Consider the following 14,303-nt stretch of genomic DNA (forward strand, 5'->3'; position numbering starts at 1 on the left):
CCATGTTCTAATACTTGCTCTGTACAAATCCATCTAATCTTTTATTGGTATATTTTCTAAGGGGCAAAGTTGATTTCTTTCATAGACATGATAAGATTCTCTTTTCTTTATTGGATTCATTTACTCTGTACATTTAAATGAATAGGATTCTCTATATTTATGTTATTACTAAGCTTGCATGCATTTTAATGTCCTGCTGAGATGGCATCACATCATCAGAGGTGGGTATAGTGTTTTGAGTTTTCCTTATAATATTTTTTTTTAAGTAGTATCATCATCCCTTTAAGACCTTGTTGAGGTGCTATCATATCATGCCTATTAATTTCGTCCTTAATGTCTAACATTTTTAATCATTCTTAAATTCTTTTTCTATCTTGGCTATCACATCATCTTAAAATTGGTGAACTAATATTTTCCTCAAACCTATAAATGGCATAATGATGGTTTTCACTCAGAATAAGAAATATAAATTAGTGAACCTTTATAATCTGAAATTTGAAAGTTCCAATATAACTCTAGATATGAAGCCTTACAAATATTCTCTTAACTAATCATCAATACTATTAAGATCATATAAAACTCATGATAAGATATATATCAATTATCCAATTTTGCATAAAAAGATATTGTGAGGTATAACCATCTAAGTACATAGAACTAAATTAGATAACACCCATGGTGATAGACCTTTGCATTATGAATGACACATGTTATTACATCTCTTAGACAACGTATAAAACAGAATTAAATTACATGCAATAATCTTGTCTGACCATTTGCATTGTCCTTCTTATTTTTCAGCTCATGATCATTTTTACAAATCTTGTTTGTAACCAATTCGATTGTAACAAGTTGGTTTCTGCCTTTTTCTAGGGGATAGAACTGAATAACCTACTTGATTCTAAGTTTAGTGAGTCATCTTTCATATATTTTCTAAGTTAGCTGTGTATTTATGAGTATTGGCAGTATCTAAGTTTAATGTTTAGTGCACAACTGCTTTTCTATGCATTGACCATGAATTCTTGATTCCCAATTTGTTTTTTTATTGATTCATCCCAGTCTATTCATAACTCATGCGGCCTACCTAGCTTTGAATTGTCATCATTACAATTTGTTTTTTTTTCGTTAGCTATTTGTAATAGCCAACACTACTCTACATATGAGAAATTGCCGCACATGTTAGCTTCTAATTGGCCTTTTTTTTTTTTGGGGGTCTAAGCTCACCAAAATTTCCCTCCAAATTTCAACCTTCCCTCCTCTCTCTATATATATATATATCAATGAGCTATGCTTCACGCATAGAATCTCTTATTTTTTCTTTTTTTTCTTTTTTGATTGAATAAGCCCAAACTTAGTGCACTACGTGCCGGCTTCTAAAGCAACCGACTCTAAAATGAAGCTAGGGGGGAATCAAAAAACACAGCACCAGGAGCGATCTGCAAAGCTTCCTTCGCAAGTGTATCAGCGAAGGTGTTCTTATCACGGCTACACCACTCAATCCTTGTCTCCCAATCTTGACTCATCCAAGACCGTATCTTAGAGAGTAACTCCCCTTCTGGATGTGCCTCGTTCCATTCTGCCCCAAAGAGTTCGGTGATCTCCCAGCAATCCATTTCTACAATAACCTTACGCCATCTCAGGTCCCAAGCTCTTTTCAAGGCCCAAACCACTCTCCAAATCTCAGCTTGAAGACTACTACCCCTTCTCATATGGAACATGAAGCCATGCACAAAACTTCCATCAGTCCTGCACGTAATACCACCACAAGCTGTCGTGTTCCCAGCTAATGAGCAGGCACCATCTACATTGAACTTGATCCAGCCCACACAAGGTTCAACCTCTGATCAAAAAGATATACCTTGGTTATATTTTATCTCTTCAACAAGTTTAGTAATGAGCATAACGGCCCTATTGTTCCGATAGAGAGAAGAACCTATGATTAGCTTTTCAGGAAATTTCCAAACGAACAATTTCAACGAAATCTTTCAATTTCTTATTTTACTATGTTCAACTCTATGTATTCCTCTATTCATAGAGTACATTGAATGTAACCAGACTGCTCTAGATCCGGCTGACAGAGTCCCGCATCTGCCCAAACTGTTTGTGCCCTCGCTTTGCAGATTACCCCTTGTGGCCCTATCGCCTTATCCTGGAAAACTCCTTCATTGCTGTTGAACCACACGTGTCTATACAAGATGTTAAACCAAGTGCTCCACGTGACCCCAGAGTACTTCTCAGTTTGAGACAGGTTCTATAGTAACCAACGTACAGGATCATCAAGACGAAAAAACTTCTCACGTAGCTGTCTAGGCACAGTTCTCTCCCAGCATGGTGACGTGAGGCTACAGTCTCTCAGAGCATGCAAAGTATCTTCCTTTACATTCTTGCAAAAAACACACTTATTACTATGTACCATTCCTCTCTCCATTCTGGCACCGTTCATCAGCAACCGTCCTCTAGCACATAACCATAAGAAAGTCTTGCATCTCTAAGGCACATGAAGTTTCCATATCTTTCTCCAGACCCCCTTGTTCGAAACGAAGCTCTCACCACTTAGCATACTATACGCAGCTTTAACTAAGAACTCTCCATTGCTCGACCCTTTCCAGACCGGTCTATCACAGGACTCCCCGTGTACATAGGGATAAGTTTGGTTTATGGTGTTCAAGATTGTGTTCGGTAGAAATTCTGCAAACTTCTGCCACTCACAAGTACCAGAATCGGACACGTAGGTAGTGACGAGCTCCTCTCGCATACTCTCTGGGACTTCCCGGATAGCAAACTGCAAAAGTTTCTCATGGTTTGGGATCCAACAATCCTCCCAAAACCTAATCCTACTACCATCGCCAAGCTTCCAACCAATACCCTTTTCTGTCAGAGCCCACGTTTGCCTAACACCTTTCCAAGCCTGTGACTCAACCTTCTTCCTGCCAATTGTTGGAAGTATGTCATTACTGCACTTGTATTTCTCCCGTATAAGCTTCACCCAAAGAGTCTCTCTTCGATTTACCAAACCCCATCCCAATTTCATCATGAAAGCCTTGTTCTGCTTCCTTGCATTCCGAAGCCCAAGGCCTCCCTCTTCTTTACTTCTGCAAACATCATCCCACGCGACCAGATGAATTATTTTCGCCGAACCTGTACTGCCCCAGAGGAAATTCCTAGCTCGTTTGTCAATTTTGTCTAAAACACCAGCAGGCATCATCATTGATTACATGGTGTATGACGGAATTGCCACCACTGCTGAAGAAACCAAAGTATGCCTAGCTGCCATGGATAAAGCGTTCACCTTCCAGCTTGACAATCTGCTATCCATTTTGTTTAACACGTATTGATACGTCTGTTTAGTGACACGTTGGTGATGTAAGGGGACCCCAAGTACTTCCCCAAATCTGCAGTGGCAGTAAAGCAGAGAAATCCACTAATCTCATTCCTTCGCGTGTGGTTCATGTTTGACGAAAAGAAAATTCTTGACTTAGCCTCACTTACTTTTTCTCCTGTTGCCGAGCAAAAGTCATCTAAGCAGGCTTTAATAACCCCGGCTTGCTCCATGCTTACCTCCATAAAAAGTATTAAATCATACGCAAAAAACAAATGAGAGATTTCTGTGCCATTTTTATTCAGTTTAAAAGGAAGCCAGTTGCCGAGTTCTACTTCGGTTTGGATCAGGTGAGCGAGTTTCTCCATCACTAGTACAAAAAGATATGGTGATAAGGGGTCACCTTGTCTAATTCCGCAGCTTGGAGTAAATGAACACCCCCTAGACCCATTCCAAACAATCTACATTTCAGCTAAAGTAATACAATGATAGACGATGTTCAAAAATCTGTCTGGGATCTTTAGCTCTCTCAAGCATTGGATCACAAAGTCCCAGTGAATCCTGTCATAAGCTTTCTCCAGGTCAATTTTCAACACCATAAATCCTTTCTTCCGCTTCAAATTCCTCATAGAGTGAATAACTTCCTGTGCCAAGATAATATTATCAGAACTTTGTCGTCCGGGTATGAAACTACACTGGTTTGGGGCTATAATTTCAGGCATAATTCTCTTTAGTCTGTTAGCAAGAATCTTAATAATCACTTTATACACCACATTACACAAGCTGATTGGCTGGAAGTCCTTAAACGTCTATGGAGAATCCACTTTAGGAATAAGAGCGATATTCGTGCTGTTTATTCTCTTCACTTCTATCGGGTTGGAAAAAATATCACGAACCATGTCTACAACTGTATTCCCTACCACTTCCCATTGACTCTGGAAAAAAGCGGATTCAATCTGTCTGGTCCTGGAGCCTTCAGTGCCCCCATACTAAACACCGCCAGTTTGACTTGCTATCTAGTAATATCTGAGTCTAGCATTTCCAAGCAACTAGTCCAAACAGTAGGAAAGCATCTCCCGAAGTTAACAGAATTAGAGTACGTAGCCTTACCCTTGTACAACTCCTGAAAGAATTTGGTTCCTACTCTCTTCAGTACGTCTGGATCATAGCTCCAATTTCCATTCTCATCTTGCAGCGCCTCAATTGTTTTTTTACGTCGTTGATAATTAGCAACTGTATGGAAATATCGTGTATTCTTGTCGCCATTCACATACCAGTTGCATCTCGAACGCTGAAGCCACATAATCTCTTCCTGAATTAGACATCTTTCCAAATCTTCCCAAGTTTCCTGTCGTTTTCACTCCAAAAGGGTGTTTCTAGCATCTTGCTTATTTAGTCGATCTAGTTTCGCTAGTAACTCTGCCTTCCTTCTATTAATATTTCCGAACACTGAGCGATTCTACTCTAGCACGTCTTCTTTGAAGTTTCCCGCGTTAGCTTCCCAGCTATTGGAGCTTCTCCAGGCATTTCTCACAACATCATTAAAGCCCTCATGGGTAACCCAAGGGGCAAAGAAGCAAAAGTGGTTTGTCTTGCCCCTACTTCTACGTTGTCTGTTCAGTTTTACCAGTAGAGGGCAGTGGTCAGATTTTAATTTGGGCAGGTGCAAGACCGAGGTGTCAGTAAAGGTCTCGAACCACTCAGAGTTAGCAAGAACGCGATCTATTCTGCTGTACGAATTCCCCCTGCTCCACGTGAAACGTGGACCTTGGAAATCGACTTCATTCAAATAACAACCTCGAACCCAATCAACAAAGGATTTGTCAGCACCATTCAGGCCTCTGTTGATAGGTACTCGTTCATTGCCCCGCAACGTGGCATTGAAATCTCCAGCCACACACCATTTTCCAACACCAATAGCATATATGTGCCGAAGTTCTTCCCAAAGGGAGCACCGCTTAATCCTATTCGAGTGACCATAGACTATAGAAAGATCCCAAGCACTTGTTTTGCCTATATTGAACGAGCCATGTAACACTTGTGACGACTTCTGGGTCACTGTAAAATCTACCTCTTTGTCCCAAAAACACCATATCCCTCCACTGAATCCCGTTGTATCTACCACTTCCAGCTTTAGTAAACCCATTTGGCGTGCCAAAGACTCTGCTTTTGCTCTCCCCTGCCTTGGTTCTAGTATAGCTATAAACTTCACATCATACTTCCTGCGCAATTCGTTGAGGAGCCTCGGAAAGGCCTTCCCTCCAACACCTCTCGAATTCCACACTATAATATTGGTATTCATCATAACAAACAACATAAGGAAAGAAAAAGAGCCCTACTACTGCAAAGTCTCATCCTGGGTATGACCCAGGTCCATCATAGTTATACCACTTTGGTCAGCCGACAACGGGTTTGAGTGAACAAAGAAATTCCCCGCCTACATTGCACCAGGATCTATCGGGTTCCCCGCTGTTTCTACGTCTTCTACCATTACGGTGCTGCCAGGTTTTGGGGTCTGAGTGTTTCTGTTTCTTGATTCACTAGAATCCCCTTCTATTATTTTTCTTACACGTAGGTCCATTCCATTCTCTTGCTCTCCCTCCCTCTCAGCTTCGTTCTCCAAGCCCAACCTCTCCTTTGCCTGCATGAGGGTGTCTATGTCACTCGACTCCACTTCTTGAGACTTGGACCTACCATTACTGCATTCTCCCTTGTTATTCACTTCTTTAGCTTTGATCCCGTTTCCCATAGACTTTCTCATTGGCCCACTCATCTTCCCTTTATTCAGCCCACCTGACAAGCCCTTTTCTAAGCCCTGTCTTTGAAACGGTATATTAGGAACCAGATTCGAAATATTCCCGAGCAGACTTTTCTCGCTAACTTGTTGGGATCCACCATTAACTCCCTTATTCTGCTCCATATTCAATGCCTGGAAGCGAGAACCACTCCCTCCTTGCAACCTAGAATCCCGCCTACCTTCATTAAGGGTCACCGTCCGATAAGCGAACCACGTCGGCCGTCGCGGCCGCTACACCACCATCCAATTGTCGTAGATCTTTCCTACCACCTCTTCTGATAGGTTTTCACCCTGCTAACCTTCCTCCATGGCACCCCGGCCCCCATCCATCTTCGCTAACTCCTCGGCCATCTCCCCCCCTGAGCATTGGCTTTGCACATTTGTGACGTTCTGTTGTTTATGCGGGCAATGGTCTTCATCATGCCCATACCGTCCGTATTGAAAGCAAATCAGATGGATACCTTCGTACTGCACCCTCTTTGCCTTGCCATTTATAAGGATCAACGACCGAAGCGGTGCACTCAAATCCAGTTCCACACACAACCGTGCAAACTGACGTTTCTTTCGCTTAAGCATAGTCATATCCATCTTGAGCACTTTTCCCACCTGAGATCCTAAGACATGCAATATACCTTGATCATAATAATCTAATGATAGCTTGTTAATCCTGATCCATGTAGCAACCTTTGTAATCCGTTCCTCATCTGGCTCAAAATCTTGCTTCCAAGGTTGCACCGCTAGATAGTGGTCATAGAGTAACCAAGGCCCCCCAGTCAAGGCTAGATCATAGTTCAGTGTTTTTGTGAATTGCACAACGAAAAAACCCGAGCCTACATTGATCGTTTCCACCTCTCCTTGTTTCACCCACAACTGCTTCACCTTAGTTTCGAGATAGTCAGGGTTCACCATTCTACCTATTAACTTCATGATTAAAGCATTCTTCCATCATTTCGCAAGCCTCTCCTTCTCCTCAAGGGGTATAATAATGTTTAGACCCCTTTTTGTCATTACAACAGAGATTCTTTCCTTCTATCGACCTTCGCTCCACCAATCTCCCTCTACTTCGCTATCTTCATTCTCATTCATAACCGCATGTTTAAACGATTTCCACTTCAAACCCGAAGTCTCCGAGCCTTCCCCCCCGTATCTTGATTCTTCCTCATTAACCACAAAATATCTAAATGTGTTTCTTTTAAGAACTTGCATGATGGGATTGATAGGTGGGAAATTGTTGCAAGGGTGTTCCATATATGAAATGTCTGTTATAAGAATTCTTTTATCGATATTTTATGTATATCAATGGTTTTATTGGATGAGCAGGTATATGATATTTCAGTTTTTCATGCTATGTTTGGGTACATATGGTTTCATACATATTTGACTGTTTCTTTTCAATATAAGGGGGGAAAAATACAAGCAAGTGTGCTAAATACATCTGTCCAAGAGAGGTTCAGGCAAGACGTGAAGGAAGGAAAAACCTACTTTTTTGCTAACTTTGTTGTTAGTGCTAATGGGAGTTCTTGCAAAGCAACCAATCATCAATTTAAGTTAACTTTCACTCCCTAGACATAGGTGGTTGAGCAAGTTGGGAAGATTCTAGTTTATTCTTACTCTTGCTTTTCTACTCTTGACATCTTGAAGATTGATGATGAACATCCTATTATTTTTCGATTGGTAATGTATACTAGAATGAATGTGTATTAATTGTTTTAGTATCAATTGCCAAAGTTAGTAATATAATAGGTTTTTTCGCATCTTAAACATGACAATTTTGATTCCTATGTAGATGTCATCGCTTATATTGGAATGAATGTGTATTAATTGTTTTAGTATCAATTGCCAAAGTAGTAATATAATAGGTTTTTTCGCAAACTAAACATGAAAATTTTGATTCCCATGCAGATGTCATTGCTTTTATTAAGCGCATTGGGACGTTAGAGGAATATTGCAGGGACAATGAAACAAAGACCAAGTTAAGGATGATTTTGACAGACACTGAGTATTTTGATCTTTCCAAAACTTTAATAGGAATTTTTTATATTGACCCAGCATATAAACATGTCAATAATAATTTTTGGTTCTAGGAATAATGATATGGAAGGCATGCTATATGACGAATGTGTAATTACTTCCTACAATGCAAAGCAATCAAGTTTTTGGTGAAAAATGTATTGTTACGGCTAGTGACTTTCATCAAATATTTCCTATAATTCCAAAAGGTATAAGAGGTAGTATTATTGATGCATGTATTAGCTCATCACGTCGATGGAAACACTGTATTATTTTCCACTTGACCAAAAAGATGAGATTAACTTCATATTCTTCTGAGGCTGATAAAGCAAAGTCAGAGTAGTTCTCAAGATGGCTACTAGATGTGGGTGATGGGAATATTGGTGAAGCACATGATGGAGTTGCAGAGATTGAAATCCCAAAGCAATTATTGCTACCTCCCAATGGATATAATTATCAAATCAATATACGGTGGGATATTTTAGAATTTAGCGTCGAATAAGTACTTCAATGATAGGACCATACTTGCTCCGGCAATTGAAATGGTTAATCAAATCAAAGGATCATATGTGTTCTATGCTGATAGGGGAGGTATATGAGTTTTTTGGTTGTGATTCTATTTATAAGTTGACTGATGATGCTGGCAACTTTGATGATCTATACACTACTAAATTCTTGAACACAATTAACAGCTCTAGGCTACCACCTCATTAGTTAGTACTAAAAGTTGCAGCACCTATTATGTTGTTGAGGAACATTGATCAAGCAGCTGATCTATGCAATGGAACACGACTTAGGGCTTCTAAAGTCGAAAAATCAGTCATAGAAGCCATAATATTAACGGTAGTAGATCTAACCAGAAGGTGTTAATTCATAGGATGGATATGAATCCTTCAGATAGTAGATGGCCCTTTTGGATGCGAAGAAGACAACTCCCAATTACCTTATCATTTACTATGACAATCAATAAAAGTCAAGGTCAATCTTTACGTCAAGTTGGGTTATATCCATACAAGCTAGTCTTCACACATGGCCAATTATATGTTGCATTATCTAGAGTAAGATCAATGGATGGATTGAAGATTGTGGTGAATGACACTGACTCAAGCCATAAGGGGAGAACAAAACATGTGTACAAGGAAGGGTTTTGAGATCTCAATGGACCATGTAATTAATGACATGTAAGCAATTGTTCAATGTTAAGGTTGTTAGTGTACTCTTAATGATTATTATTAGTCATTTAATTTCATGCTTAGAAATTAAAATTTGTTGCTGTAAGTATAAGTTTCCCATGCATTGTACGGGGGAGCACACCCTAGTTATCATAATATAGGAAAATTAGTTGATATGATTATTTTTAATGTGATCTTTCAATTTATTTTTTTATATATAGTTAATGCTTCATTGAATTTTGAAATTTAGTTTGCAAGTGAAAATAAGAATATAATTTAAAATGATAATGCCAATAAATAATGTGATTTTTAAATTCTAAAAATATAGATAAAATAGTTAGATAAAATGGAAATGAAAAAAAAAATCCTAGAAGGATAGCTAAGAAGAAGGAAAAAATTGATAAATTAATTAACTTGTACGTTAGGTTAATCAAATTATGATATACCTTTATTTGTTATAAAGTTAATATTTTTTCTTCTTATTTATTTGTCTTAATTTTTATTTTTATTTTTATTTTATACTTATATCTAGTCTTATTCCAAATTTTAACATAAAATTATAACTTATTTTAAGTAATATTAACTATAATTAAGCTTTAAAATAGTATTTATGACATTAAAAATTAAATAAAAGACTAGATTAAAAAATAATTTTTATATATTATTTATATTTTGTTTTGTTATTAGTCCATGTATTTTTTATTACGCATTTTAAAAATTTTAAAATTACAGGCTTTTTAAACAAGTCCAAGTTAGGCTAGGCTTTTGTGCAGGCTAGGTTCAAGCTGAGAAACAGACCTGTGATAAGGCACAGGCCAAGCTCAAGCCGCTTGTTACTAGACATGCCTAGCCTGTTAGGGCCAAAGCCTGGCCTGTTTTTATCTCTGTGTGTGGAGAGAAAAGTTGGAGAGAAAATGACATGAGGCTCACAAATCATTTTCTTTCATACTTTTCTTTACTCATCCAAACAAGGAAAAACTCATTTCTCTCTTCATTTTCCTCTCTAGTTTTCTTTCCTCCTATTTTTCTTTCCATCCAAATAAGGGGGTTATTACACGCTATTTAGGTTGTTATTGAAACTTTTTAATAATTTTTTTTGGAATTTTATTGTAAATCTCTCTTTATTTATTGACTCTTTGTTAGATGTGTGATTTATATAATTGGGTTAAGGCACCCTGAAGTATTTTTTTCCCCATATACATTCAACACCTTGAAATATTTTGTGATGTATCTAGTATCTTTTAGTATTTTTTTAGGTACATCTAGCACCGTAAAGTATTTTCCAGCATCTCAAAGTATTTTTGGTTAGGTGCATCTAGCACTTAAAAATATTTTTTGGTACATCCAGCACCAAGACGAAAAAAATATTTTAAGGTATTGGATGCAAATAAAAATTATTTTGAGGTGCTGGATGTATCAAAAGATACTTCAAGACACTAGATGTATTTAAAAAAATATTTCTGGTGTTGGATGCACCTTAACTCTTTATAATTTTATGGCCAAAGTATCCATAACCGTCTCAATTTTTACTCTCTTACACATAATCCCCTCATCTTTAAAAATTTAAAAATCACATCTTTAGCTGTCATATTTTGACATTTAACATTCTACCATAACATGACCGTTAAATATGCCGAATACATGCCACATCAAATTGCTGAAAATCATTTGGCAAATGATATGTAATTGGAAAAGTGACCAAAAAAATTATATTTAAATATGAAAATTCCCGTTTGATCACCTAAATAATGAAAATTCCTACTTGGTTACACATGATAGAATTGGGATTTTAAAATTTGTTAGAAAGACCAAATTGCCTTTAATTTTTTTTAAAAAAATTCATCAACCACCCTTACCGGCCGACCGATGGCTGAAGCTCCGACACCGGTGACCACCGCCAGAGGTCAGGCAGGCCACCAGTTGCCTAAGCTCTAACAACCTGCCAAAGCTCAAGTGATTGGCGGCCAGTTACCAGAGCTCCGATGACTGGTAACTATTTTTTGGGATTTTTACAACTCTAGTGATGCAGTTAACAAGCTCTTTAACGCTATTAACAATTTTAATATAGTAATTAACAATAAATTTTTCAGAAATTTCAGAAATTGACATTTTTGCAACTTTAGTAATGTGATTAATAAGTTCGTTAATGCTATCAACAAGTTTAGTATATATAGGTTTTTCAAAAAATTTAAAAATTGGCATTTTTAGAAAAATTGGTGACCGGCTCAGCCGGTGAGGATGCTTCATGATTTTTGGTTAAAAAAATTAAAGGACAATTTGATCTTTTCAGCAAATTTTAAAATTCCAATTTAGTCATGTGTGACCAAATGGAAATTTTCATTATTCAGGTAACCAATTGGGATTTTCAAATTAAGTATCATTTTTGTGTTATTTTTCCTATGTAATTTTTATCATTTTATTTATTTATTCTGGTTTAATTTTGACAATTACACTCTAAAGGCTATTTTGGTGATTCAACTTGTAGTACTTTAATTTGTGTAATGGTCTTGCTCCCTCGGTTTCCTTGCTTCGGTTAGTCGCTCGCAAGTCGCAGCTTCTGAGTCAACTAGATCCTATCCACTTTGTCGGTCATACTTGCTTCATCTTCTAACCATGATCTTCATTCAAAAATTTATTCTTATGCGTCCGATCCATGTGATCTTACTTAAATCCTGGTAATGATATTCTACCAATTTTTCTATTTCTAATTTCAGGATCTTGCATTTACTTGAATTCTTCTTCTTTTGTTCCCCCTGTCAACAAGGTGGGTGAGAAAAGGGAACGACAGTCACAACATGGCGAGTAGGAAGCCAATAGGAAAAAGCTACACGGGCTTTAATATCAGGCTTAAACGGACGATTCTGCAAATATGAGTATTTTCCTATTAATCCCATACACAGTAATGTTAGTCGGAAAAATCCAACATCACATTCTTTGCGGCACTTTTCCAAAGAATCATCTGTAGGGGGAATTCATTGCACAAAAGCATTGGTAAGCTCTCACTTATATTTGGATTTTGCGGACTATTCGGCATGCGTTTTGTAGGTTAATCGCGTTTTGATGGAGCTTTATAATTTTTTCCTATGTGCTGGTTGCTTTCATGGGCTGTTTTTCTGTTCAATGAAGCTGTGAAGAAGTGATAACGATGATATGCGTCTTTCTATATCATTTTATATGCTTGTCTCTTAACTTAGAGGTGATGGATAGTCTCCTATTGTTTTTCACTAGTACTGTAAAATTCTGTTGTGGAAAATGAGGTGAATGTATCTTGTCTATCCTATAATTAGTATCTCGTCTATCCTATAATTAAATAAATCCCATCACTAAGATCGGTCTCCATATAGAGTTGTTATCAGAAGGATAATTTTAGTTCATATTTTGTTACTTCAAAACATGGTGCTTCAAATTTTGATATCATCAAAATTTTTTTAGTTCATATTCTGCATTTGAACTGATATGACTTAGTTTGAGATTTGCAGGTTAGAAGGAGTTGCAGCTATGGTTCCATCTACACTGCTGACAAATCCTTTCATCAATAGTGTTAGGTGTCCTTGGAGAATAAAGACGAAAGAGAAACTATCGGGAGAGGAAGGTGGAATGTCGACGCATTTGGATGAAAAGTTTAAGAGATCTGTGAGGAGATTCATACCCAGCGAGTGCTCGAACACAAGAGATGGTGAAGGAAGAGACGGTGAGCACAGTGGAGAGCATGGGAGAAGGAAACGACTCACTGGAGAAGGAATTTTCTGGTGGATCCTTGTCATTGTGAAGGCCAGTTTTAGAGAGAATCACAAAAATGCCCTTGTGAAAATTAAGTCACAGGATAAACAAATAAAATAATGAAAATTACGCATCATTTGCCAAATAATTTTAAGTAATCTGATGTGGTAGGTATTCTGTTAGATTTAATAGTCATCAGTTGAGGATGTGACTTCTAAACTTTTAAAGTTGAGAAGGGCTATGTGCAAGATAGCTAAAGTTAAGGGTAATTATGAATATTTTGGCGCACTTTTATACATTAACCTCTCATCTAAATATTACACATTTTAAGATTATGCTTAAACATTATTGAGTATTTTAATTAAATTATACTCTCTCTATCTCTCATCTGTATATATGTATACACCCCAGCTCACAATGCAAGCAACTTGAAACGAATCTAATGAGTTAATTACTATATTTTTTTTTATTATGATGAATTAGTTAAAGTAAATTATACTCCTCCGATTTTTAATATAAGACCTATTTAACTAATTTGATTAGATTAAAGAAGTTAGGTAAGTTATTTAATTATAAGAAATATGATATGTTTTTTATAAAATACTATAATCATCTTTCTTAATATCTTCCCTCCCTCTTTTATTTGATTACACTGGAAAGAGTATCAATAGGGGTAATTTAGAAAAGACTAATAAATATGATAAAGGAGTCTTTTATTTAGGACTAAAATCAAACTTAATAATTAGGTCCTATATTAAGAATCGGAGGAGTATTTTGTATGAGGAGTCAATTACAATTTTTGAAATATTGTTGATTCATTTTGTAAGTTATTGACATTTTAGTTCATTTTCCTTTTATTTTACTCCCATTAAATACATGTATCTTTATCATCATTTTTGTTACCTGTAGTTCTTTGGTTGTATTTATAGGGTAAGGAGAGAAGGAATTTGTTGGTCCTATTTATAAGGTAGAGAAAAAAACTTTTGACATGAATGTATAATTTTACCCTTCATTTATTATTGTGTTGACTTTATTTTCATGAGGTACTTCTCTAGTCTTCTTCGATCGTATTTATAAGTCAGTTCCAACATATTTCACATAAACCCCAAAAAGAAAAAAAAAACATAAACTTCATTAGCTCTTATTTAAAATGTTTCACATAAACCCCAAAAAGGAAAAAAAAAAACAAACTTCATTAGCTCTTATTTAAAATTCAACAACTTTTTAACTTTATTTTTATTTAATATATATTATACATCATGTAAACAAAAAATTGACATCTACA

At 36.7% G+C, this 14,303-nt stretch overlaps 2 protein-coding genes across 2 annotated transcripts; both read right to left on the reverse strand.

Annotated features, from left to right (window-relative positions):
- Window positions 1–1,388: 1,388 nt before the first annotated feature.
- On the reverse strand, window positions 1,389–3,552 carry LOC114757563 (uncharacterized). Its single transcript, XM_028946637.1, has 5 exons — window positions 3,339–3,552; window positions 2,525–3,183; window positions 2,041–2,251; window positions 1,859–1,933; window positions 1,389–1,768 (listed from the first exon to the last, which is right to left on the reverse strand). The coding sequence occupies exons 1-5, from the start codon at window positions 3,550–3,552 to the stop codon at window positions 1,389–1,391; spliced, it is 1,539 nt and encodes a 512-aa protein (XP_028802470.1).
- Window positions 3,553–4,778: 1,226 nt separating this feature from the next.
- Window positions 4,779–5,621, reverse strand: LOC114757572 (uncharacterized). Its single transcript, XM_028946648.1, has one exon. It carries the CDS (start codon window positions 5,619–5,621, stop codon window positions 4,779–4,781), a length of 843 nt encoding a protein of 280 aa, XP_028802481.1.
- Window positions 5,622–14,303: the final 8,682 nt, after the last annotated feature.

The sequence above is a fragment of the Neltuma alba genome, unplaced genomic scaffold, assembly GCF_004799145.2.
Source record: "Neltuma alba isolate B1F8T4 unplaced genomic scaffold, ASM479914v2 tig00001496_pilon, whole genome shotgun sequence".
Taxonomy (NCBI): domain Eukaryota; kingdom Viridiplantae; phylum Streptophyta; class Magnoliopsida; order Fabales; family Fabaceae; genus Neltuma; species Neltuma alba.

Bases quoted from the DNA above. Each gene is read 5' to 3' on its own strand.
- LOC114757563 (XM_028946637.1), bottom strand. From the start codon at position 3,552: ATGGAGCAAGCCGGGGTTATTAAAGCCTGCTTAGATGACTTTTGCTCG. The intron at 3,184-3,338 runs GTATCAATACGT...CTGGTGTTTTAG, and splicing joins CAACGTGTCACTAAACAGAC to ACAAAATTGACAAACGAGCT. The intron at 2,252-2,524 runs GTCTGGAGAAAG...TGGTTACTATAG, and splicing joins GCTTCGTTTCGAACAAGGGG to AACCTGTCTCAAACTGAGAA.
- LOC114757572 (XM_028946648.1), bottom strand. From the start codon at position 5,621: ATGAATACCAATATTATAGTGTGGAATTCGAGAGGTGTTGGAGGGAAG.